Below are 24834 nucleotides of genomic sequence, written 5' to 3' on the forward strand. Positions count from 1 at the left end.
AATCTCTGCCCCTCACTGAAGGGGAACACGAGCCTTTTATAGAGGAGGTATTAGGGTCGAATTGGGGGATTTAGAGGATGAAAAATTGGACGAGGGCAAGGGCAGAAACGGGAATTACCATCCAATCTTCGATTCAAATTTTCCCAAGGACCGAGGAACTGCTGCTTGTACAAGATTTCAACCGAAATCCCCCTAAAATCCGGATGACAAGATCAGGGTGGGCGGCTGTTGCAGAGAAAGCTGTGGGAGCTGCTGCTTGTTGACGTGTGAGGGAGAAGAAAACGCGTACTGCTGCTGTCCGGTTCACGTGAGCTGCTGGATTTGGGTCGATGCTGAGTTTCTGGGCTGGTTCGCGAGTTTTCTGGGTTTCTTCGCAAGAGAAAAGAACGATTTACAGGGGTATGGGTTGTTGTTGCTGTTGTATGTATTGTTTGGTGAATTTGAATTGGGAGTAAGAGTAAATTGGGCCAGTTTTGGGTTAGAAAGGTGGGCTGGAAATTTAATTAGAATAGATGGACTGCAGTGAAGGAAAAATGGACCAAGTTTGGTTTCAAGTGAGTCTAAAGTGAGGTAAAAAAAAAGGTTAGATTTGCAAATATAAAATGGCTAAATGAATTGCAATTATAGCCATAGAATTCACAATATAGCCGAATTGAATTTAATTTACAAATTCGGCTAAAATCTAAGATTGATTAAGGAGCTTCTTAAACTTAATGAAATGAAATAATTAACTTAATCATAAACCGAATGATTTAAAAATATAAACTATTATATAACTAAACTAATTAACCAAATATTTAATTAAAACAAAATCTTTTCGAGATGATTTTCAAATATTTATAAAATATGCTAATTAGACACATAATCATATAATAATTAACTTAATTATAAACTAATTAACTCAAAATATAAGCTATTAACTAATTTAAACTAAATAGCCAAATATTTAAATAAAACTAAAATCCTTTTGAGACAATTTCCGAACATTCATAAAATATACTAATTAGACACATAATTATATAAAATATCATATTTATTATTTTACAATTTATAAAAATGACAACTACTTAAAATGACTTGAAAATTATTTTGAATTTATTATTTCAAATCATTTAGAATTTAGGAAGCTCGATGATTAATTTATATTGGGGAGATCCAAAATTGGGTGTCAACAAGGGGTGTGCGGGGCTGGTAGGTGCGTGGGGTGGTAATTTTTTTTTAAAAAAAAATTAATGAAAAATTTTAAAATTTTGTTAATTTTTTTTTGGGATGGGGTGTGGGGGGGGGGGCTGGTAGGGGTGGGGTGGTAATTTTTTTGGGATAGGGGGTAGGGGGAGGGGGCTGGTAGGGGTGGAGTGAAGTGATACAAAAATCTTTAATTTTTTTTTTGTTTTTAAAGCTTTTAACAAGATTTCTATTATAATATGGGTATCCATATTATCTATTGGGCAACTCGTTTTACCCATTTAAAATGTGAGTCGAGTCGAGTAACTTATCTATTTTTATTTAACTCATTTTTTAATCGACTCATATTCAATTCGACTCGCTCGTTCGCCACTCCAGGCGTGATTAAGCCCGTAGTAGGTGAGTCAAGAAAAGAACTTTTAGAACACTGTAAATGTGGTTGTTTTATCGAATGAGAACTGTCACGCCCTGAGCCTACACCCCAGGCGGGATCGGCATTCGGAGACCATTGCTGACCCCAAGCGAACCCTTGGCCTGGCTTTCTTAACTCAGCGGAAACCTGACTCAACAGAATAACTCAATGCTATGCAAAGACATAAACAACTTAACTGATAAAATTCTGGCCCAAAAGGCAACTCGAGTCTCAAAATAGAATATTTACATATATATACATATACATGGATGAGAGACTCAAAACTAACTGACTGTCTATGAAGCCTCTACAATACTGAGATGGATGTTGGGACAGACCCCGCAACATCCTAATAAAACAAAACTAAGATAATCAAAATAACCGAGTCCTCCGGAAGCAAGGAGGCTCACCACTGACACTGGAGTGCTAAACTGGATCAACGACGTGCTGGATGCTGATCCTGGGTACCTGTATCTGCATCATAAGACGATGCAGGCCAACTGGCATTAGTACATGGAATGTACGAGTATGCGAGCTGGAAAACTAAGCAACATAGGCTAGAAGGAAATTTGGAAGAAATTGAAAAGTTTACCTTGCTCAACTCAACTCAACCTGATTGACTCCTTTCAATATAAGGCAATTTAAAACAAGTGCGATATAAAGAAAGACTGTTTAAAACATGCTATAAACTCTGTGTGTATACAAGGATACAATAATCATGAGATGTATATAGAAATACAATTGAACTGATGTATATAAAATACAATAATTTATGTGTATAAAAATACAATAACTGCTGTGGGAGTTTCTCTAACCGACAACCATCACATAAGAGCTATAGTGATGATACAGCGATCAACCTCACGCTGCCAGAGCATCCTATACCCGGCCAAAGGTATAAGACCTGAACTGCCTAATGGATCCACTAGTCTAATATGAAAAAGATTCATCTAAAAAGTATGATCCTTTTTCTACCCATGGTGGCTAACATGGTTCTATGGGGGCTGTGGATTCTTTAAACGCTCCCTCAATTCGGTGCTCGATACTACTCCCAAAAATGTACTGACTCTTATGTTTTTAAAACATATGTCTTCCTGCTGATTGAGATAATTACTCAAAAAAAACTATCCCGAAGGCTCTTTGGAAATCTCAGTTTCCAACCTTGTTTAAATGTAAAGGGATTTCTTTATAACTTCTTTGGGAATACATAGTTCCCTAATAACTTTGAGAAATGAACTCAACTTTAAACTCTTTACTCAACTTGAAACTTGAGACTCTTTACTTAGCTTGAAACTCTAAGATCTTTGCTTGACTTGACACTTGAGTCTAAAAATGAAGTTAAAATGTTCAATAAAGACTCTTGAACAACTTTACAACTTGCTTGACTTGCTTAACTTCTAAGCTTAACTCTTAACTTCTAACTTCACTTGACTTCTAACTAACTCTCCTTGAATTGGAATTTTGGATTCAAGGTGTTTGATCACATGTTACGGATGAGTTCTTGACTTTTAGAAGTACCTTGGAGTGTTGGAAACAACTAGGAAACATAGGTATAATACCTAGGAACATGAATGAAAAAGTGGGGAATGAAGGTAACGGGAAGGATTGGCGTCCTTGGCGCTCTAAGAGGCGCGGGGTGCCAGCCCTCAACTTCAAAGGGGACTGCTGGGCACTCTGCCAGGCACCAGCCCTCAACTTCAAAAGGGGACTGCTGGGCACTCTGCACTTTGCCAGGCGCCAGCCCTCAACTTCAAAAGGGACTGCTGGGCACTCTACACTCTGCCAGGCGCCAGCCCTCAACTTCAAAGATTTCAGCCCCAATCACTTAGAAACATAAAACCCCTCAACATACAATAGATTCAACTCAAGAACACAACTGTAACATCCGACAATTTGAAATAGCTTTGAAGAGGTTTAGAATTGGAAATTTTCATTTTTGGAAAGAATTTGAAAATCTGGAAAATTTTGGCTAAGTATGGAAAAATGTGAATTTTTGGCCAACTTTGAATAGCCATAAATTCTAGTTCAGGATGATTTAGTTGGATTTCCAGTTATGGTTGCAAAGTTTGTGGAACGATCTTTCCAACTCCACCGAGTTTTCTCAATTCCGAGTGTGTATGAGCGAGTTATACCCTTTAGAAGTTGGGCAGTTGGCAGGGAAATCTGTCTGGAAAATTAAGGGCATTTTGGTCTTTTCCCTAGCTATTTCTTTTGAGGTTATATTGTTGTATTAGGTTGATCTTTGGATCATTTTGTCCCATTTTGAAAGAGAAAGAGTTAGGGTTCTTGAGAGTGAAGAAGAGAAGAAGAAGAGAAGAAGGAGAAGAAGAAGAGAAGAAAGAGGAGATCAACAAGATTCGTCAAGATCATCGTGGATTTTCGTCGGGGGTGATCCCTATCAAGGTATGTGAGTTCTTAGTGTGGTTGGTTCTTTCCCCCACATGCCAAACTGATTTTTATTATTGAGAAAGGATTGATTGAGTTGTTGAAGTAGATAGTTGTATTGTTTGGAGTTGTTGGTTGTGTTGTTGATTTTGTTGTTGAAGTCCCTTGTGATTTGGGACATGTTTCCGGTTGGTTTTTGAGTTGTATTCTATTGTGTGTTGAGGAGATTGATGATCCTAAGTGTTGGGGCTGGAAATCTTAGTGTTTAGAACGTTTAGAGTTGAAGAAAAGGAGGAGAAAAGTCGAAGTTTTCGAGAAAAAGGGCTGGGGCGTCACGCCTGCCAGCGCGCCCCAAGAGGGGTTCTGAACTTTACCCCTTGGGGCGGCGCGCCTCTCAGAGCGCCAGCAGGTTCCTTCTGAACTTCAAGGGCTGGCTCTCCGCGCCTTGCAGAGCGCTAAGAACGCCATGTTCCCTCATTCTTTCCATGCTTTCTCATGCATGTTCCTAGGTATTATACCTATGTTTCCTAGTTGTTTCCAACACTCCAAGATACATTTAGACATCCAGAATTCATCCATAAACATGTGGTCATATACTTTAAATCCGTAATTCAATTCATGGCAAGTTAGGATCGAAGTTAAGGTGAAGTTAGAGCCAAGTCAAGTAAAGTTAAGAAGTAAGTCCAAGCAAGTCTTTAAAGCTTTCCAAGAGTCATTATTGAACGTTTTAACTTCGTTTCAAGTTTCAAGTCAAGTAAAGAGTTTAGAGCTCCAAGTTAAGTAAAGAGTTTAAGTCAAGAAAAGGGTATAGAGTTTCAAGCCAAGTGAAGAGTCTCAAGTTTCAATTTAAGTCAAGCGCATAAAGTCGAGTCCATTTCTCCAAAGTTATTAGGGAACTATGTACTTCCCAAAGAAGTTTCTAATTGTTTTGTTTACATTTAAGTAAGAAAGGAACCATGTTTTCCAAAAGAGCCTTTGGGCTAAGTTTTGAGTAATTATCTCAATCAAAGAAAGAAGTTATGTTAAAAGCATGAGCCAAAGTATTTTTGGGAGTAGTATTGAGCACCGAATCGGGGACACGAGTTCATATTAACTCAACTCTCCATAAGAACCATGCGCCAACATTGGACTTGACGTGTCATTCTTGTTAGATGGTCACGTAAGATTAGGCTAGTGGATCTACTAAGCAAAAGTAAGGTCCTATATCGATGGCAAGGTATATGATGGTCCTTTGGCAACGTGAGGTAAAACGTTGTATCATCACTAAGGCTCATAGTGGTGGTTGTCGGTTAAAGAACCTCCCACAAAAGCTATATTACTTCTATATAAGTAAAGTTGAGTTTGTTATCATTTTATCCTAACGAACTAAGTTTTTTACATTGTTTTACAAGCTTTATATGTATTGCATATGTCTTATTGCTTTACATTGAGTTCGGTTATTCATGAGTCGAACAAAGTCAAGGTAAGTGTTATCTTGTACTCCTTTCAAGCTTAAGTTGTGATTTAGCTTATCCAGCTCGCATACTCGTACATTTCATGTACTGATGCCACTTGGCCTGCATCATTTTATGATGCAGACGCAGGTACCCAGGATCAGCACCCAGCATGCCGTTGATCCAGTTGAGCATTCCAAAGTCAGTGGTGAGCCTCCTTGCTTCCGGAGGACTCGGTTGTTTTGATTATCTTAGTTTTGTTTTAGTAGGATGTTGTGGGGTCTGTCCCAACATCCATCTCGGTATTTTAGAGGCTTCATAGACAGTCAGTCTGTTAGTTAGTTTTGAGTCTCTCATCCATGTATATATATATATATGTAAATATTCTATTTTGAGACTTGAGTTGCCCTTTTTGGGACAGATGTTTATCAGTTAAGTTGTTTATGTATTTGCATGGCATTGAGTTTTTCTGTTGAGTTAGGTTTTCGCTAAGTTAAGAAAGTCTGGCCAAGGGTTCGCCTGGGGCCAGTAATGGTCTCCGGGTGCCGTTTCCGCCCAGGGTGTAGGCTCGGGGCGTGACAACAACCGGAAACATATCCCTCATCAACAAGAACTTCAACAACACAACCAACAACTTCAATAACCAAAATAAATCTTTTCTTGGAATTAAAAACGAGTTGGTGTGTGGGGGTATGAACCAACCAACACTAAGGATCATAAAATCCCTCAACATACAAGAGATTCAACTAAAAAACAAAACCAAATCATGTCCCAAATCAACAAGGGACTTCAACAACACAATTAGCAATATCAACAACACAACCAACAACTCCAAACAACATAACCAATCTTTTCTCAATAATAAAACGAGTTTGGTGTGTGGGGGAAAGAATCAACCCATCACTATGAACTCACATACCTATTAGGGATCACCCCCGACGATTTCCACGACGATCTTTGACGGAAACTCCTTGATCTCCTCTTCTTCTTCTCTTCTTCTTCACTCAAGAACCCTAACTCTTACTCTTTTAAAATGGAACAAAAATGATCCACAATCAGCCTAACACAACAATATAGCCTCAAAAGAAATGATTTGTGAAAAGACCAAAATGCCCTTAAATTTCCGGACGGACTCCCTGCCAACTGCCCAACTTTCAAAGGGCATAACTCGCTCATACGAACTCGGAATTGAACAAACTTGGTGGTGTTGGAAAGATCGTTCCAAGGGCTTTCCAAAAATAACTGGAAATACTCCTGGCTCATCCTGAGATAGGAGTTATGACTGCTCAAAGTTGGCCAAAAATTCACTGATTTCCACACTTAGCCAAATTTCCAGATTTTGAACTTAGCCAAATTTCCAGATTCTGAACTTTTTCCAAAAGTGACTACTTCCAATTTCAAGCTTCTTCATATTCATTTTAAATTGTCGGATGTTACAAGAACAAATAAACAATAATTGGTGTTTTTTAAATTAACAAGTGGCCGTCATTATTGGATTCGGCTCCCGTCCAGTGCCTTTTCCATCCAGTTGGTCTAGTCCCCATTTAATCTGCTGTCATTTGTCACATAATGATCTAAGGGTCAATAATTATTTAACCAAAACAACCTCTTAAACCATGGTTAAGCTACAATATCTTTTTTAATTTCTTTTTGTTCCATATTAATGACATGCATATAGGAGAGGATCTTTTTGATCAATCACTGCTCTGTTTTTTTTTTTCAACTTTTTTTTTCACGTTCTTTCCAAAAATCAAATAATTTCCATCACAAACCCAATTTCTTTCAAACTAAAAACTCCATTATTTTCATATTATTTAATAACTCTTCCCATATTTCTCTATACATTCAGCTCCTTAACAAATTTGAAGTGCATTACAATGGCCACAAGAAATTTCTACAGCTAAATAATATTATTCTTCTTGTTTCTCGCTTTCAGACGGTTAAGAGAGAGTAAGAGATATCTTCAATTATTATATAGGTGTTCGTTAATACGAGATGAAAAACTAGTAACTTAGTTTTTCTCAGTTAACCAAGAACAGGAAAATATTGTTTCCTCCATTATTGTTTCTCAACTACTAAGTGCAAACAGCTTCTGCCCATTTACTTCCTCTCTTATCACTTTTTAAGGCCTAAGCAATACAAGCCAAAATGCACCAAAAGAAATCACTTTTGACAATCAAATAAGCAACACAACAAACTTGCATTAAATTGTAGATTGTAATTAAAAAAATTCAAGCCAAATACACCAAAAGAACTCTCTGTTATTGGCTCAACGAACAATAATCAAACCTCAATTAAATTATCAATTGTCAATATGATGACAATAAACTGCCACTAGATTGTTCCAAAAAAAAAAAAAATAACGGGTGGGAAACAAATTTCAGCAACCACGAGTGGGTTATGGCCTTGACGCCAAAAAATGGAAAGAAAAAACTTAATTCACAGATGCGAAAGTCAATTGCACACTGGAATAAAATCTATGAAAGAAAATAACAATGCCAAAGAAGTATACATCTCAACTTTGAGATCATGATTATGATCACTTAAATCACCATCACCATGTAACCTCTGCTTTGATGAAGGTACCGCAATCAATGTTGACTTGTTAAAATCAGGAAATGAAACATCCTGCAATTAATATATTATGTGGTGAATAACATCACTTATTAGAAATATACATATATATATGCAAAGTATTAAAAGTTCTGTTACTAACTTTTAAGAGTTGAGTCAAACTTTCATTAGATGAATATCCTTGAGACAACTGAGAAGGACACAAATGGACGAAAGCTTCCTTCTATCATGTCCTATAATTAAAACATAACATAAGTTTCACATTATTATAATAACGGAAAAGGGTCAAAATTGCCCCTGAACTATATGAAATAGATCACTTATACCCTCCGTTACATTTTGGGATCAAAAATACCCCCGCCGTTATCCCAAGAGACCACAAATACCCTTCAAAAGTTAACATTCTAAATTTTTAATGACGTGGCAAGACACATAGGACTGATTCCTCCACCTAAGCTGCCAACTAGGATTTCCACTAACCCATCAATTCATCCTCCCAAAAATTAACCTCTATAAGTTCCATAGCTCAAGCAATGTATTCAAAGTTATGTATTCTGTTACTAATTCTACATTTCAATACCATGTGGCACGAAAAATGTTGAACATATTATTTATTTTGATAAACAACCAGATACTAAGTGTGGAGTTTTATCCAAAGTTGTTGTAGAAAAGCTACCAGCTCATCCGCATAATCAAGAACCATTTGTCGAGCAAAACAATATTCAAAATAATTTCAGTGCTCAGTTTAGTTATCTAAATTACTATCGATATAAACAATTAACTTGATCTTGAAAGTTAAATCACTTCGTCAATTGAATTGATGGAGCCTCTGACATTGCTTCAATGATAAAGAAGATTCGATTTTTTTCTCTCAAAATTAGGTTTGATTTGGGAAGATGAATTGATTGGTCAGCAGGAATGAATTAGTGGGAATCCTAGTTGGTATCTTAGGTGGAGGAATTAGTCCCAAGTGGCTTGTCACGTCATTAAAAAATTGAAAGTTAACTTTTGAGGGGTATTTGTGGTCTCTTGGGATAACGGCGGGGGTATTTTTGATCCCAAAATGTAACGGAGGGTATAAGTGATCTATTTCATATAGTTTAGGGGCAATTTTGACCCTTTTCCGTTATAATAAACAAGAAATAAATGAGATATCGTGAGATACCATAGTGTTTGATGTATCTAATAAAGGCGTATAAGGAACTTGATAATGGCTAGAAAAAAAAGATTCAATGGTGAGGTAAAAGCATGCGGAATACATGATCTGATGCGTGAGTTTTGTTTGATAGAAGCTGAAATGACAAAGTTTATGCATGTTGTGAGAACTCCATTTGCACCAGCACAAAAGCCTAATTTTCGTCGCTTCAGTATTCAAAAGCGTATTGAGGATGTGTATGCTTATAAAGTATTATCCCCTGTAGCCAGATCTATGTACTGCTTTTCATTCTTGGATCCATCTTTTGAACCCCATACTAAGCTTCTCCCTAGATTGCCCATCTACCGTCATGATCCTATAATACATGGATTTTTCTCTTGTTTCAACCATCTCAGGGTATTGGTCATCTTCCCTACCTGGTTCGGCCCATTTCCTCTTGTGATTACAAAATTATTTCATTTGAGATATCTCCAAGTTCAATATTTTGGAAATATTCCTGAATCAATCTCAAAGCTTCAAAATTTGCAAACTCTAATTTATGATTGTTATTCTTCACATGTGACTTTACCTGGGAAGATATGGACGATGAAGAACTTGAGGTATATACATTTAGGGAAAGCTAGTAATTATATACCAAATCCTAGAATAGATAACAATCTTGTGACGGGGATGCCAAATCTAGAGGAAGTTTTCAATATTTGTTACTCTAGTTGTACAAATGAAGTCTTTTCTAGAATTCCCAATCTAAAGAGATTGAGCATTCGTGCATCTTCTATAGTCAGAGAAAATATTCTCTATCGTCTCTTGGATATGTCCAGCTTGAGAAAACTTGAGGCATTCAAGCTTTACTGGAGCTATATTTTGGAAAAGCCCATCAAAAGATTTGTTTTTCCGACATCACTTAGGAAGTTGACTTTAGCTTGCTGTACTCATTTTATTTGGGAAGAGATATCATCATCTGTTATCATGTTGCCAAATCTTGAAGAGCTCAAACTTAAAGATTGTGAATCCGAAGATGATGTATGGAGATTGAGTGACAAAGACATATTCAAAAGCTTGAAGTTGTTGTTACTGAGCTACCCAAATCTTAAGTGTTGGGAAGCTAGCAGTGATAACTTCCCAAATCTAAAACGTCTTGTTCTGAAGAATTGCCAGGACCTGCAAGAAATTCCAACAGATTTTGGGGAAATTTGTACTTTGGAATCAATTGAGTTACATGAATGCTGCATTACTGCTGAGGATTCTACAAGAAATATCGGAACAAGAGGAAATGGGAAATAATATCCTTAAGAACCGTGCAGTTCATATTTTGTTTTTATATTCTGATCATTTGTTAAATTCATGTTTTAGGAATAAACACGTTCAATACATGTCTCGGCCAATTGTGTTTTTGTATTTTGTAAATGGTAACTATTGATGTACTGTAATATCTATTTTGTTTTCGAAATGAATAAGGATGTTCAATCTATTATGCATTGCCTATGGAGTATAAGAATTGCTGGTTTCACACTTTGAATCTGTTTTCCTCTGTTCATGTATAATACATGTTTTTCGTTGATGTGCTGTTCTTTATGTGATTTGAGATGCTGGATATCGATAACATTTCTAGAAACGTACACACTGGTTTTCTCTGCATTACATTCAAGCTAAGATATTGTTGGTTACTTAGCTTTCCCATTTAACTGATCGGCATTGACATCCGTTTCCTTAGCTCTTGAAAATAGTTCAATACAAGTTCAAGAAAAGAAGATGGATTATAGACTTGGATTTGACGGATTGTGTTAAAGGGCATAGATGCCAGATGAGGCCAAGTTAAAGGGCATCGTTAAGGAACACTTTCAGGCGTTGAACTTCTTCCAACAAATTGTTAAATTTGTCATTTACGCCTTTAATCAGCCCCACATTTTCACTTAATAGCTGCAACAAGTTCTCCACCAGAAAGTTCACAACTGCATCTGCCATCTCTCTTTGTTGGTTAAGAAATGTGAGTATATTTTAGCGCTGAGAAGTTCACTTTACCAGTATAGAAATCACCAGGAGCTTCATTTTTTTAAAAATTTGTCAACTAATATGAATTGAAATTTGTCACTGTTTGTTTTACATCCCGATTTCTTGCATCATGTACGATCATAATCTACCTTAACCTCGCTAATACTATGCGATCGCATTCGAAATTTATGTATCACATTTCGAAGGGAAGAAGGACAAATATATCCTCAAATTATCGTAAATGGTATGCAGATACCCTCCGTCATACTTTTGGGACTTGGTGCCCCTGCCATCCAAAAACTAGAACATATTCTAACGGAAGACTAAATAGGGACATGTGGCACAATCTAATTTGTCAATCCGGTATTGAATAAATGTCGGATCTGTGGATAAGACTATGACATGTGTATGTCCTTTAGTATAAAAGGTATATATGCTCTAGTTTTTAGACGGCAGGGGCACCAATGTCTCAAAAATATGACGGAGGGTATCTACATATCATTTACGATAGTTCGGGATTATATTTGCATACCAGCTATAGTGAAAGCAGTTAGGCAGTTAGGATTTCAGTCATTCAATTACTATATAGCTTGTAATTAACGCATTGTACATAATTGTTCTCTCTTCCTAAACTCTCTTCTTCTCTCTTAATTCTTCTTCTTCTTCAACTGTCTTTTCTTGAGGTTACTCCTGAAATAGTAATTTGATCCTCGAATTCATTGAGAATTCCTTTAGGGCCTGTTTGGAAGGACACCCTGGTAATTGGATTTGGTGTAATTGGTGTAATTACATTGTCTTGTCCTGTTTGGAAGGACATGTAATTAGTGTAATACACTCTACAATTCATAGGCAGAGGCTGTGAATTGCTAGTAATTACATGGTGTAATTACCACCTGATTACTTTTTAATTTTATTTTTATTTTTTGTTTTAATTTTTTTTACTTCTATTATTTTAAGTTCTTTTTTTATTTTTATTATTCTAAAAATTTGTAAAAGTTTATTTTTTATTATTATATTTCATTTTCTTCTTGTTCTCAACCTTACTTTATGAGATTCTATGTAATTTTCTCGTATTATCTATTTCTTTATGCCATGCTTATTTTCTCATTAGCATAATTTTATTAGTATTCTAATTTTTAAATTAAAATAGAATTTATTGTTAAGTAAGGTTATAGACTTACGTTTTCTTTATTAAGAAAAAATAAAAATAAATCATATTTATTGCTATGTTGAAATTGTTATAATAGTTATGTTAAATTTTTTGTTTTGAATTTATAACTTATGTTATATTTTCAGTTTCATTTGTTTTAGTAATATTGAATTTACATTGCACGTCATTTTTTAATTAGACTTGATAGATTATATTTTTGTCAAACATTTAATAATTTATGACATTTTTATTTATATATTATTCTTTTTATCAAACATGCATTTCACGATATTCGTAGAAACTTCATACTTTTAGTTGTTACGATCAATTCAATTGAAATATATTAATTTGAAAAAATATAAATCAATTATTTTTTCATAATATTAGCTACAGAAAATATGTTTATTAATTAATATATTTTCAAAAAAGAATATATATCTTAAATATTTAATTTAATGTCATTTATAAAGTTTTTTATTTGTCTAGTATAAATTTATTATAATTTTATAATTGCAATTGTGCATCCAAATAGAACATGTGTAATTACACTGTGGCATCCAAACAGGACATGTGTAATTACAATATTACATTGTGGCAACCAAACAGGTCAGTGTAATTACTAGACAGTGTAATTACTAGACTGGTAATTACTATCCTAGTAATTACACCAATTCTAATTACCAAGTGGCTTTCCAAATAGACCCTTAATCGAGTAACAAAGATTGATGGTTGAAATCCTAGACAATGTAGGTCGGAGTTTAATTTGTGTCGTGTTAATTTTGTTGTTTACTGCTTACTGAACCAGGTTCCGTCCTAATACGAGTGGTGGGATAAGTTAGTTCTTTCATTTGGCAAACACAAAGTTTGCATGGAGTGGAATTGGAATCCCTTGAGGTTCTAAAGCTGAAAGAAAATGCATTCATGGGTGAGACTTGGAAGCTGGAGGTAGTAGATTTTATCAAACTCCAGATATTGTGGATCAAGAGGGCCGAATTAGAAACTTGGAAAGCGTAGAATCTTAACTTCATAATGTCACCCCATTGTCATCCCTAAGTTTCAGCTACATATTTAAGGAAGATAATTTTCCCAGAGAAAACTTATTGGTTTTCCGATCACTAGTACTCAAGCTTACGCGAAGATGAAGGTCAAGATTTGTCTCTTGTTCTGTTTCCAACTTCCAAAAGGAGCATTTTTTTTTTTTGGAGGATGCAGTAGTGTCTGAAACTTCCCTATTCAAAAATGATTAACTAGAATTCATCTGAAAGCTTAGATACCAAGTTAATAAGACTTGCAATAGCGCCTTTGTTGGGAGTAACGTATCTTTCAACAAAAACAATGATAGATTAAAACAAGAGTTTTACACGAACGAAACAAAGCAAATACAACCATAACAGAATAGGAAAGATGCAAACAGTTTCACAACCGAGAAAAAAAAAACAATCCACATAAAGGGGAACTCGAAATGCAGCAGACCTAGCCTTATTTCAAAATGACAATACTCCAGTTAGCTATTTGTCTGATGACCCCTGGCTTCCAGCAAGCTCAATGTCCAAGTTCTCTCCTGGAGAAAGGAGGAAAATTATGTTAGAAATAAACAAATGGTATTTTCTATTCCAAATCATGGTCGAGCCATATATACACACGTAAGAGCAGACGGTAAATTCATAATGTAAGGACTATTACTGAAGACTATAAATGTTGATTTAATCATCTCAGTATAAATGAATTCAACTGACTGTTGACACTCAATTTTGGACCTCCACGATATAAATTAATCATCGAGCTTCTCAAATTTCAAACGATTTGAAATAATTGACTTTATAAAAATTCAAAATATGTTTCGAGATATTTTAAGAATCTTATTCACTTTTGTAATATTTTAAGTATTTTAAACAATAAATATGTTCTATATTGTTACGTATGTAACCAATATATTTTACAAATACTTTAAAACTATCTTGAAAATATTTCATTTTAATTTAGTTTGAATTATAGGTATGTTGTTGAATTAATTAGTTTGATTGAGTTAATTATTTTATTCCGTTAAGATTAAGAAGCTCATTAATTAATTAATATTAATCCGTCTTATTTAATATTTAGCCGAATTCACCGACTAAATTCAATTTTGGTAAAAATTCTTAATTCACATGGCCAAATTTGCGATTCATTCGGTCATCTTTTCAATTATACATTTGTGGCCCCATTTTAAAATCAATTATCAGACCACACCCTTTTAATTCCCCAAACTCACAAAGAATAATAATAACAACAATGTACAATACCCATTTCCAGCCATACATATGTTCCAGCCCACCAGAAATTCCCATTCTAATCCCAATTCCTAATTAACCCCTAGCCCACTTTTAAATTTCCCAATCAACCCATCCCTTATACTCTACTCCACCAGCAGCCCACACTCATTTACCTGACCCGGCCCACTTTTCTGTTCACAGAACAAGACCAAGAAGCAGCAACTCACAAGAGATAATCACAACGTCAATTCCAAATAGACGGAAGTAGCATCAATACATGCTAGAACGACAACAACGGCTCCGAACGACACCTTTTCCGTCAAGATACACAGCGTCAAATCCCTTTGTCGTCTTCCCCTGTGTCCCTCTCAAGTCGTACATCGCGAGCAGAGGAGCAGGGCATGCGTCTGGCTCCCTTTCCTCTTCCGGAATGGGTCAAATTTCAAAGAAAAAGGTGTTTATCCTAAATGGTGAAAGAATTTTGGGGGTTTTGATTTTTGAATTAGGCGTTTTCTGTCCGAATTTGACTGTTTTTCCCTCCATCGAATCCACCCTAATTTGGGGATATATAGAGCATCATCTGCTCATGTGAGAAGGGGTGAAAAAAGAAGGAGATTTGTTAGGCGGAAATTTTTGAGTTAGAGAAAATATTGGAAGAACTTGGTGAAAATCGGGAAAAGTTTAAAAATAGGCCAACAATATTATCAGTCATATACAACTATATACATACTTAGAAAATAGACTCCGTGGTAGAGAGGGAGTTAATTTTTTGGCTTAGTTCCTTGTTCTCGCTTGTCTTTGCTCTGCTTGTCGGAGTTCTCGGAGTAGTATTTCGGTGGTGAAGTCGTCCCTTGCTCGTTCTTGTTCAGCTCGCTGCCCCGAAATAGGTAAAATTCCTTTTTCAAATGTCTCGATTCTTTCCTTTTGATTTATTGCTGATGCTGAATGACGAACTGTTGGTTTCAAATTAAGTGCATCTTAATTGTTCGAAGTATAAGATGTGTTATCGGGTTTGTTGTTGCTTTGGTTCATGGCTGTTTAGATAAAATCTTGGAGTTACTTCGTCGCAAGCACCAGCTCCTTCATTATTTGTTATTGTTGGTCACTCGTATTTCTATTTGAAAGGAGCAGAATCATAGAGAGCAATTGTTATGGGTTTGTCGGAGTCTGAAAAATCTGTTTCCCGTGGAGTATTTAGCTTTAATTTATATTGCTTCTTGCCGTCTTAGATTAGCTCCAAAATGTTCGCTTCTTAACCTTCGTATTTAATCCATCTCAAAAACGGCACTCTCTATTCCGTTGTTTGTGTTCTTGTCTCGGTGTTGGTTTGATGTCTTGGTAAATATTGAAGCATGTCCATCTTTCTCATATTTCCTCATTAATCTGCAATTTGTCAAGGTCTTATCTTGCTCATGTCCGGAAATTATACACTTCCCTATCCTACTTTGTTATTTTGTTAATTGGCTCATTCTCGTTTGAGTGTGAAATTTCGCTAATACTAAATAGATGCATCACCTCCCCAATGATTACACAAAAGCATGACATTCATCTCGGTACCATTGTTTGAGCATTCATTACACGTTAGAAGGGAGGGTCATCTATCCATATTGCTACGTTATGTTAAGTCAACATTCATCTATCATTGTTTATGTCTTGAATTCCTGGCTTTTCTTTGATCTCATGTGTCCCGCTTTAGAATTTAGGGATATCGATTCTAGCCTCGGAGACCATTATTTTGGTCTATTGGCAGTCCGCGATTGTTGTTAGCATAATACTTGCCCTTTCAAAACTTATTGTTAATTTACTGTTTGATCTGATCGAATTTGTTTGAAATCATATGATTGCTAATTTAGTTTTGTTCTAGTTTTTGGTTTGTACTGTAGATAAAAATATTAATTTAAAGGTATCACTTGTGTTAATTCAAATTTGTAGGTAACGTGCCTCTGTCCTTGTCATAAGCTTAAAAATAAAAGTATTTAAGTGTCACGTACTTTGTATCTAAATTTGTTGTTGTTTAGTGTTTCCACTCATGTTTAAGCCTTCTAATCAACTACTATGGTTAATGTATGACGTAGTAACATGCTTACAAATCGTATGAGTTTCTATTGTATGTCATTAGCCTTTAACTTGTTGTTTTGTCTATGTATAAAATGTCTCAATTTATGTAGCATTGATAAAGTTTTTTTTTTTTTTTTTTTTTTAGAGTCAAGCGATTTTTTATATGTATTTTATACCTTTTTTTAAATTGTTAATTATTGTGATTTATAAATTGATACCAATAGAATTTCGAGAGTCAATTAATTTTTTTTTTTTTTTATATAACTTTCAAATATTTAAGTTGTTAATTATTATGATCTATAGTGTTATTTATATTTATACAATTTTTAGATATATAACAAACTAAAAAAAAAAAGGGACGTAATTTTTCCATATTTGGTAAACAGATAAAGTAATTAGCATTTAAAAAAAAATGTTTTTGCCATAAAAAAAATAAAAAAATGAAAGAAGTTATGAGGTATAAATAAAGAAAAGGAAATAAGAAGTGGGACCTATATTATATGCATCCATCTAGTGTTCTAAATATTTATTTCATGGTGTCAAATTGCAAGTCTTAATAGTCATTTTATTTTTAGATTATTAATAATTAGTTCTTATCTAATTTTGTTTTAAGGTATGAGTCGATGTAGTACGTATGTTACTTCCCCTTTTATTATTATTATTATTATTATTATTATTATTATTATTATTATTATTATTATTATTATCTTATTATTATCTTATTATTATTATTATTTTTACACTTGAATGCTACGATTATGCTTTGCACTTATGTATTATTAGTTAGTATGGTAGTACATTGATTATTTTTGTGACGAAGTGGTTATTGAGCCCCTTTAATCATATCTTTAAAGTTATTACTGTGTCCATTGTGTTCCTGTATGATTTCCTTTAGTGGGGTTGTGTGTTCATCTATTATTTGAGTCGGTAGACATTTCTTGCAAATCGGTCTGCTTCTTCTATATTTACTTCAAGTCGGATTATACATTGACTTTTGTATCCTTCTTGCTTGCATGTGAAATCTGTCACGCCCCGAGCCTACACCCTGGGCGGGACCGGCACTCGGAGACCATTTCTAGCCCCAAGCGAACCCTTGGCCTGGCTTTCTTGACTCAGCGAAAACCTAACTCAACCGAATAACTCTATACAAAGCAATATTACAAAACAACTTAACGTCTAAGATATGGCCACAAAGGCAACTCAAATCTCAAAATAGAATATTTACATATATATATAGATGAGAGACTCAAAACTAACTGACTGACTGTCTGTCTATGAAGCCTCTAAAATACTGAGATGGATGTGGGGACAGACCCCGCAACATCCTAATAAGACAAAACTAAGAACACAAAAATAATTGAGCCCTCCGGAATGCAAGGAGGCTCACCACTGACTCTGGAGTGCTCAGCTGGATCTGCGACGAGCAGGTTGCTGATTCGGGGTACCTGAATCTGCATCATCAAACGATGCAGGCCAACTGGCATCAGTACATGGAATGTACGAGTATGCAAGCGGGAAAGCCAAAACACAACTTAAGCTTGAAAGGAAAAAAAATTACAAAAGAACACTTACCTCGGCTCTGTACGACTCATGACTAACTGAATTTAATATATATATAGCAATAAGACGCATGCAATATATATATAGCTTGTAAAATAGTATAAACAACTCAACTGTACTTATATAAAAGTAAAATAACTTATGTGGGAGGTTCTTTAACCGACAACCATCACTATGAGCCCTAGTGATGATACAACGCTTTACCTCGCGTTGCCAAGGACCATCCTATACCTTGCCGTGATATAGGAAGTTAACTTTTACTTAGTGGATCCACTAGCTTAACTTTCGTGATCATCTAAAAAGTATGATCCGAGAAATCCCATGTTGGCGCATGGTTCTTATGGAGAGTTGAGTAAATCAGAACTCGTGTCCCCAATTCGGTGCTCAATACTACTCCCAAAAATACTTTGACTCATGCTTTTTTAAACAACTTCTTTCTTAAGTTCGAGATAATTACTCAAAGCTTAGCCCAAAGGCTCTTTTGGAATTAATGTTCCCTTTCTTTGCTCAAATGTGTAAAAACATTTGTAAACTCTTAGGGAATACTTAGTCCCCTAATAACCTCTTTTTTTTTTTTAAAAGGAACTCAACTTTAACCTCATGACTTTACTTGAAACTGAGACTCTTACTCGACTTGAAACTCTATACTCTTTTACTTGACCTCTAACTTCATTTGACTTAAAACTATCTTCCTTTGAATCGGAATTATGAATTCAAGGTGTTCGATCACATGTTATGGAGGGATTCTTGAACGCTTAGACGTACTTTGGAGTGTCGGAAACAACGATACAACATAGATATAATACTTAAGAACATGCATGAGAAAGTGAGAAAAGAATGGGGGAAACTTGGCTGAGACTGCAGATTTCTGGTGACACAGATAGGACTTACGGACGCCATCGACGGACCGTAGATGGACTTACGGTCCGTACTGCAGGTCCGTAGATTGCGTCAGAGATTTTCCCCAGAATTCATTTAAGAAAAAAGACCAAGTGTTGACCTACGGTCCTGACTTACGGTCCGTAGGTCAGGCCACGGACCGTAGGTCGTGTCCGTAGATCGATGCCCCAAAACTAACTTCTGTTCCGATTGACGGTTGACCAGTACGGACCGTCGATTGAGCTACGGTCCGTAGGTCAAGCCCGTGGATGGGGAGGGGGGGTCGATAGCCCAGAAATTGCTACGAATGATGGTGATTCACTTCAAAAGGGGCATAACTCTTAGAATCATAATTCCCTCAATATACAATAGGTTCAACGTAAATATACGACCCAATCATGTCTCACAATGTACAATAAATTCAACAACACCACCAACAACAACTAACAACAACTAACAACTTCAACAACAACTCCAATCTTTTCTCAAATCATTGAATAAACTTGGTGTGTGTGGGGGAAAGGATCAACCCACACGAAAAGCTCACATACCTTGATAGGGATCACCCCGACGAAAATCCACAATGGTCTTGACAAATCTCCTCTTTCTTCTCTTCTTCTTCTTCTCCTTCTTCTCTTCTTCAATCTCAAGAACCCTAACTCTTTTCTTTCAAAATGGGGCAAAAATGATCCAAAGATCATCCTAATACAACAATATGAGCTCAAAAGAATTGTCTAGGGAAAAGACTAAAATGCCCTTAATGATTCCCGGACGGATTTCCTTGTCAACTGCCCAACTTTCAAAGGTCATAACTCCCTCATACGAACTCGGAATCGAGCAAACTCGGTGGCGTTGGAAAGGTCGTTCCACGAACTTTGCAACCATAACTGGAATTCCACCTAACTCATCCTGAGCTAGAATTTATGGCTGTTCAAAGTTGGCCAAAATTTCACATTTTCCATACTTAGCCAAAATTTCCAAAACTTTAAATTCTTTCCAAAAATGAAAATTTCCAATTCTAAGCCTCTTCAATTATTTCACATTGCCGGATGTTACAATATCTCCCCCTTGGGAACATTCGTCCTCGAATGAGGTTGCTCTTACAAAACTAAGGGTGTAACATCTAACTCAAACACTCAACAAGCAATTATGCAAACAACAACAACAACTACAACAACAACGACAACATGCCCATTATATTTTAAAGAGCACTAAGAAGGAAATTAATACCTTAATCCGCATTCCCTCCGGATTCAAAAAGATGCGGATATCTCTTCTTCATGTCCTCTTCGGCTTCCCAAGTGGCTTCCTCAACAAATTGGTTCCTCCAAAGGACCTTGACTGACGCCACATCTTTCGTTCTCAACCTACGAACTTGGCGATCTAAAATCTGAACCGGCACTTCCTCATAAGATAAGTTATCCTTGATCTTAACACTTTCAGTCGGTAGGATCAATGAAGGATCACCTATGCACTTTTTCAACATAGAGATGTGAAATACCGGATGAACCGCTGCTAGCTCTTGTGATAACTCCAACTCATAAGCAACATTGCCAATCCTCTTGGCTATGCGGTAAGGTCCAATATACCGGGGACTGAGTTTCCCCTTCTTACCGAACCTCATAACGCCTTTCATGGGTGAAACCTTCAAATATACCCAATCGTCTACTTCAAACTCTAATGCCCTTCTCCTAACATCAGTGTAGGATTTCTGACGACTCTGTGCCGTCTTCAACCTCTCTTGAATCACTTTCACCTTCTCCATAGCTTGGTGAACTAAATCTGGTCCTATCAACTGTGCTTCACCGACTTCAAACCATCCAATAGGAGATCTACATCTTCTCCCATAAAGAGCTTCATATGGAGCCATCTGGATGCTAGAGTGATAACTGTTGTTGTAGGCAAATTCAATTAGAGGTAGGTGATCATCCCAACTACCTTTGAAATCGATCACACAAGCCCTCAACATATCCTCTAAGGTCTGAATAGTGCGCTCTGCTTGCCCATCCGTCTGAGGGTGAAAGGCAGTACTTAAGTTCACCTTTGAACCCAAGCCCTTCTGAAAAGATTTCCAGAACTGTGCAGTAAACTGTGCACCTCTATCTGAGATAATGGAGATTGGGACTCCATGAAGTCTCACTATCTCTTGAACATACAACTTGGCATAATCTTCTGCTGTATTGGTAGTCTTTACCGGTAGAAAATGAGCTGACTTTGTCATTCTGTCGACTATCACCCAAATAGAATCATGTTGTCTGCGAGATCTTGGCAACCCTGTGATGAAATCCATATTGATCATCTCCCACTTCCATTCTGGAAGTTCTATCCTCTGAGCCAAACCACCGGGCCTTTGGTGTTCAACTTTCACTTGTTGGCAATTTGGACACTTAGCAACAAACTCAGCAATGCCCTTCTTCATGCCATTCCACCAATAAACTTCACGCAAATCACGATACATCTTGGTGGAACCTGGGTGAACGGAATATCTAGAGCTATGAGCTTCCTCCATAATCTTCTCTTGGAGTCCATCTATCCTAGGTACGCACAATCTACCTTGATATCTCAAAGCACCATCTCCCCCTTGTTCAAAAGCTAATACCCTTTGCTTCTGAACATTTGCCTTCAACTCGAGTAAAATGGGATCTTGATCTTGCTTCTCTTTCACTTCTGACATTAATGATGACTCAGCCCTGCTCGTCATCGCTATTCCTCCTTCTGCGGAATCTGTAAATCTGACTCCCAAGCATGACAGTCGGTGTATATCTTTTACTAACTTTCTCCTTCCTTCTTCGATATGGGCGGTGCTACCCATAGACAACCTGCTCAAAGAATCAGCAACAACATTAGCCTTACCTGGGTGGTAAAGAATACTCAGGTCATAATCCTTGAGTAACTCTAACCACCTCCTCTGCCTGAGATTAAGCTCTTTCTGAGTAAGCACGTATTGAAGGCTCTTGTGATCAGTGAATATGTCGACATGCACACCATACAAGTAATGACGCCATATCTTCAAGGCAAATACTACAGCAGCTAGCTCTAAGTCATGGGTTGGGTAGTTCCTCTCATGGACCTTCAACTGTCTGGAGGCATAAGCTATAACTTTGCCATTCTGCATTAAGACACAACCCAAACCAACTCTAGATGCATCACAATACACCACAAAACCTTGAGTACCTTCTGGTAGCGTCAAAACTGGAGCTGTAATCAATCTCTTTTTCAATTCCTGAAAGCTTTTCTCACAAGCTTCAGACCATTGAAATTTCACTGTCTTCTGAGTCAACTTTGTCAAAGGAGATGCAATAGTCGAGAACCCTTCAACAAACCTTCTATAATAGCCAGCTAATCCCAAGAAACTCCTAATTTCAGTTGGAGATGTGGGTCTAGGCCAATTCTGCACTGCCTCAATTTTCCGAGTATCAACTTTAATTCCATCACCGGACACAATGTGGCCTAGGAACGCCACAGATTTAAGCCAAAACTCACACTTAGAGAACTTGGCATACAACTCCCTGTCTTTCAAAGTCTGAAGAACTGTTCTGAGATGACTAGCATGATCTTCTTCATTCCTTGAATAGACTAGTATATCATCAATAAAGACAATAACAAACATGTCTAAATAAGGTTCGAAGACTCTATTCATCAAATCCATGAAAGCTGCCGGTGCATTAGTCAAACCAAAGGACATGACCAAAAACTCATAATGACCATACCTGGTTCTAAAAGCTGTCTTTGGGATATCACATTCCCTTACCCTTAACTGATGATAGCCTGATCGGAGGTCGATCTTTGAAAAACAAGTGGCACCCTGATGCTGATCGAAAAGGTCATCAATCCTCGGAAGAGGGTACTTGTTCTTGATGGTAACCTTATTCAACTGGCGGTAATCTATGCACATTCTAAGGGAACCATCTTTCTTTTCCACAAACAAAACTGGAGCGCCCCAAGGTGAGACACTTGGTCGAATGAAACCCTTATCTAGGAGATTTTTCAACTGCTCTTTCAACTCTTTCAACTCTGCTGGTGCCATTCTATATGGCGGAATAGAGATAGGACGAGTATCTGGAATAAGATCTATGCCGAAATCTATTTCTCTCTCAGGAGGAATTTCGGGTAGATCATCAGGAAAAACTTCTGGAAACTCTCTTACTATAGGAACCGACTGGAAATGAGGTATCTCAACACTAGGGTCATGAACTCGGACTAAGTGATAGATACAACCCTTCGAAACTAACTTTCTTGCCTTAAGGTACGAAATAAAACGACCCTTAGGCACTGATGAATTGCCACTCCACTCTATGACTGGCTCATTTGGAAATTGAAACTTGACGGTTCGAGTTCTACAGTCAAATGATGCATAACAGGCATGAAGCCAATCCATACCTAGAATGACATCAAAATCTACCATGTCTAACTCAACCAAATCGGCCTTGGTGTTCTTGTGACTGATGGAAACAGGACAATCACGATAGACTCTTTCTGCTAGAATAGATTCCCCAATAGGTGTAGAAACACCAAAGGGTTCATAAAGTCTTTCAGGAAGAACCTCAAACTGGTTTGCAATATAAGGAGTTACAAACGATAAACTTGCTCCTGGGTCTAGCAAAGCATACACATCAAAAGCAAAGACTTTGATCATACCAGTGACAACATTCAGAGAATTCTCTTGCTCATGGCGACTGGTGATTGCATACAAACGGTTTGCTCCTCCACCGATACTAGAAGTAGCTCCTCTAGATGCCATCCTGTCAGGGGGAGCAGCTGGAGAAGATTGGGCCCTGCTGCCCAAATTTTCATTACTCTGCTTATTCTTAGGGCACTCCTTCATGAAGTGACCCTCTTGTCCACACCTAAAGCAACCTGTCTGGCCTTGACGACACTTCCCTGGATGAACTCTACCACACTTAGCACATGCAGGAAACGAACTACCTCCGCGTGCCACACTACCTGAAGACTGTGCTGGTGTAACCTTGAAGTCCTTCAAATTCCGGCCATTAAGTTCCCCTCTGTATCGGGGTGCTGGCGCCCTAGCAGATGATGTAGCAGGTCCCTTCTGCCTTTGCTGAAAGGAGGAACGGTTTGAATTACCTCTCTGCTGCCCGGACTCGTTCCCGATCTTAGCTCTCTTATTTCTGAACTCTTCTCTGTCCTTCAGCTTTTCTTCCTCAACCTGCTGTACATAGACCATTAATCTGGATATGTCCATGTCCCCGATAAGCATTGCAGCCCTACCTTCCTTACTCGACAACCGAGACAGCCCAGCAACAAACAAGCTCATTCTATTCCTCATGTCCGCAACCATCTCCGGAGCATAGCGGGAAAGTTGGGTGAATTTTAGACTGTACTCATGAACACTCAAGGACTCCTGCTTAAGTGTGAGGAACTCACGTACCTTGGCCTCTTTCAATTCTCGAGGAAAGAAATGCCCCAAGAAAGCTTCTTCAAAACAGGCCCAACTCGCAGGTGGTGCATCCTCAACTCTGCCCCCTTTCCATTGGTCGAACCAAGTTCTAGCTACATCCTTCAATTGATACGCAGCTAGTTCAACTCGCTCAGTATCTGACACATGCATCACATCAAAAATCTTCTTTAACTCCTCAATGAAATCCTCTGGATCCTCAGTAGTGCTCGAACCCATGAAACTCGGAGGATTCATTCCCAAGAACTCACGAATCCTAGAAGTGTCAGCTCCTTCCTGTCGAGCTCCCCTTTGCTGACCAATCTGATTAGCTACAGCTTGACTCAACATTCTAATTGCCTCTCTGAACTCGGCATTAGAAACTTCCCCTTGATCTTGCACTCTA

General features: G+C 37.2%; 2 protein-coding genes across 2 annotated transcripts in view; one reads left to right on the plus strand and one right to left on the minus strand.

The window, feature by feature from the left end:
- The first annotated feature begins 9199 nt into the window (after positions 1-9199).
- LOC125856274 (putative late blight resistance protein homolog R1A-10) lies at positions 9200-10426 on the plus strand. Its single transcript, XM_049535793.1, has one exon. It carries the CDS (start codon positions 9200-9202, stop codon positions 10424-10426), a length of 1227 nt encoding a protein of 408 aa, XP_049391750.1.
- Positions 10427-13605: 3179 nt separating this feature from the next.
- The window catches only part of LOC125854278 (putative late blight resistance protein homolog R1B-23), a 154632-nt gene continuing 143403 nt past the window's right edge, over positions 13606-24834 (minus strand). The window contains exon 3 of the mRNA XM_049533775.1: positions 13606-13845. The gene's annotated coding sequence lies outside the window, so the exon portion shown is untranslated. The remainder of the gene's footprint in view (positions 13846-24834) is intronic.

Source organism: Solanum stenotomum, chromosome 2 (assembly GCF_019186545.1).
Source record: "Solanum stenotomum isolate F172 chromosome 2, ASM1918654v1, whole genome shotgun sequence".
NCBI lineage: Eukaryota > Viridiplantae > Streptophyta > Magnoliopsida > Solanales > Solanaceae > Solanum > Solanum stenotomum.

Bases quoted from the DNA above. Each gene is read 5' to 3' on its own strand.
- LOC125856274 (XM_049535793.1), top strand. From the start codon at position 9,200: ATGGCTAGAAAAAAAAGATTCAATGGTGAGGTAAAAGCATGCGGAATA.